Source organism: Alligator sinensis, unplaced genomic scaffold, assembly GCF_000455745.1.
Source record: "Alligator sinensis unplaced genomic scaffold, ASM45574v1 scaffold1065_1, whole genome shotgun sequence".
Classification (NCBI taxonomy): domain Eukaryota; kingdom Metazoa; phylum Chordata; order Crocodylia; family Alligatoridae; genus Alligator; species Alligator sinensis.
This window is the reverse complement of record NW_005842812.1, coordinates 228,729-231,213: the sequence shown is the minus strand read 5'-3', so window position 1 is coordinate 231,213 and position 2,485 is coordinate 228,729. Positions and strand designations below refer to the sequence as shown.

At 67.6% G+C, this 2,485-nt stretch overlaps 1 protein-coding gene across 1 annotated transcript; it reads right to left on the bottom strand.

The window, feature by feature from the left end:
* Positions 1-458: 458 nt before the first annotated feature.
* LOC102371602 (protein S100-B-like) lies at positions 459-1,441 on the bottom strand. Its single transcript, XM_006035229.2, has 3 exons — positions 1,339-1,441; positions 942-1,077; positions 459-860 (listed from the first exon to the last, which is right to left on the bottom strand). The coding sequence occupies exons 1-3, from the start codon at positions 1,359-1,361 to the stop codon at positions 717-719; spliced, it is 303 nt and encodes a 100-aa protein (XP_006035291.1). The 5' UTR covers positions 1,362-1,441; the 3' UTR covers positions 459-716.
* Between the last annotated feature and the right edge of the window lie 1,044 nt (positions 1,442-2,485).

Here is a 2,485-nt window from a genome sequence, read left to right as displayed (position 1 = left end):
TAGCCCCCCCAGCCCGGGGCGGGGGCAGCATGGACCGGGGGGGGGCGGTCTGCATGTGGCAGAGGGGGCCCTGCAAGCATCCACACCCGGGCAGAACTGGGCCTGCTGGAGAGGTGTCCTGGCCCCCACCACGACAGGGACTCTTTTGAGGTGGGGGGTCCAGCCCCATTGCTGGGAAATGGCTATGAATGGAAATAAAGGGGACCTCCGCCCCGCCTGCTAGAGCGACTCTGTCCATCTGTGCCTTGGCAGGCCTGTCTCTGATGTTGGGGTCTCGGGGGCCCCCACCCCCACCCCCGCCCCAGCCCCAGCCCCCGGGAATTACCCCCCGCAGCCCAGCCTGGGATTGCCACCCCCACAAGACCCCTGAGCCGCAGTGCAGGACTCCTGTGGTCCCCAGGACCTGGTTTATTTATGCACTGCTACAGCAGAGGTTTCCATGGGGGGAGCCCGGAGGCCTGGGTTGCCTCCAGCTTGGGGTGGGACATGGGGTCTCCGGGGGAGTTTAGAGGAGGGGGGCCTGGGACCCCAGACACCTGGCTTCCACCCCTGGCTGTGGCAGAGGGGTGGGGTGGTCAAAGCAAAGGGGCCTGGGGCCCAGGAGTCTCCCAGCACCAGCTCCGTGCCTCAGTTTCCCCAGAGTCCTTACATGGTGGGGAGGCGGCCATGGTTCAGCTTGAGCCGGGGATGAGGCAGGGGGTTCACCCCCCCATGGGCTACTGGCCCTGGAGGAAGGAGGTGTGGCAGGCAGCGGTCACCATGGCGACGAGCGTGGTGTACTCCTGGAAGTCAATGCTCTTGTCCCCGTCCGCGTCCAGGTCCCTGAAGAGCCGCTCCAGGGTGTTGGGGTCACGGATCTCCTGCGGCGAGGCCGGGGTGGGTTAACAGGGCGGGGGGGGGGGGAATGCAGCTGGCTCTGGGGTGGGCCAGGGGGCACCTACCTGCACGAACTGGGGCAGCTCCCGGTTGACCAGGGCTTTGAGATCCGCCTTGCGCAGCCGGCCACGGCAGCCCGAGTAGGTGTGGAAGACCCGCATGATGGAGACCAGTGCCTGCTCCAGTGCCGTCAGCGCCACGCTGCAGGCGGGGGCACGGGGTGAGGGGGATCTCCCTGCACGGTCCACTGGGACCCCCTCCCCACCAGGGGCTGCCGGTGTCTAGGAGGCCCCTAGGTCAGAGGTCACTCACTAGAGCTCCCTAAGCGCTAGTCATCATCCCCCCCCTCCCCCCAGGATCCACCCCAGAGCCAGCTGCACGCCCGCTGGGCTAAAGGCCCGGAGCAAAAGCGGGGGGCGCAGAGCCCCGGGATGGGGGCTGCGCCACGTCCCTGCCGCTTACCTCTCCTGCGGGTGGCAGGCCATGTCCCGCGGCCGTGGAACCGCCTGTGCGCCCCGGTCACTGCCCAAAGCAAATGGCCTCGGCACCGCGCGCTGCCTGCCGGGGCGATGCCATCTTGCCCGCCCGCCCCCCCAGACTAAAAGCCCTGGGAGGCTCTAATGGGGCCAGGGCCATTAGCAGATGGAGCCCAGATGGCTCCGTCCATCCGGAGCGGCCCCCGCAGGAGCCGGCTGCCGGGAAGCCCGGGTGGGGGAGGGGGTGGGGGCCTGGAACTGGAGAGGTTAGACCAGGGGCTGGGTGCGAGAGCACACCTGCGATTGTGCGTACACCTGCGTGCACCTGGTGTGCACGCTGACACCTGTGCATGCACTTGCATGTTCCTTCCTGTGCGTGGGCATGTGTGCATGTCTGTGTGGGTGCGTGTGTGTGCACGCACCTGTGCATGAGCATCCACCTGGGTGTGTGTGTGCACGTGTGCATGCCTGCGCCTCTGCCTACACCCGTAGGCATGTGTTTGTGGCGTGCGTGTGCATGCACAGAGGCGTGTGTTTGTGCCTGTGTGCGTGTGCGTATGAGGGGTGACTGGGGGCTCCTGGCCCCTTTTGCTTCCTCCTGGGGCCCTGGCAGCGGCACACGAGGGTGCACCTCATGGGGGTGCACCAGAGGCCACCTGCAGCCCTAGGGATACGGGGGGTGGGGGGATGGGGGTGTTCTGGAAGCCCCGTTGCCATGGTAATGATCCTGTTGCCACGCCGCTGCATCAGGTTGCTATGGCAATGGCGGGGGCAGCTTCTGGGGGCTGCTCCCCTGCAGGACCCCCGAGCCGGGCCAGTTGCGAGACTCAGCTTCCTGGCCCCTGCCGCGCCCCATAGAAAAATGGCGACCCCCAGAGAGGCACCGAGCTGGGCTGGGCAACATGGCGGCGCCCAGGGAGAGAACCCGGAAGTAGCTCCTCTCTTCCTGCCAGAGACCCGGAAGTGGTTCCTCGTCCCTGGCGGAGCAGGAGCCGACGCTGCCGGGAATGGTGGGTCCGGACCCCTGGGTTGTCTCCTGGCCGGGGGAGGGGGTTTGGGACCCCGCACGCCTGGGCTTTCGACCAGTTTGGGGGGTCTCGGAAGCGCAGGCGCCCGGGCGCTGGCCCAGTTCC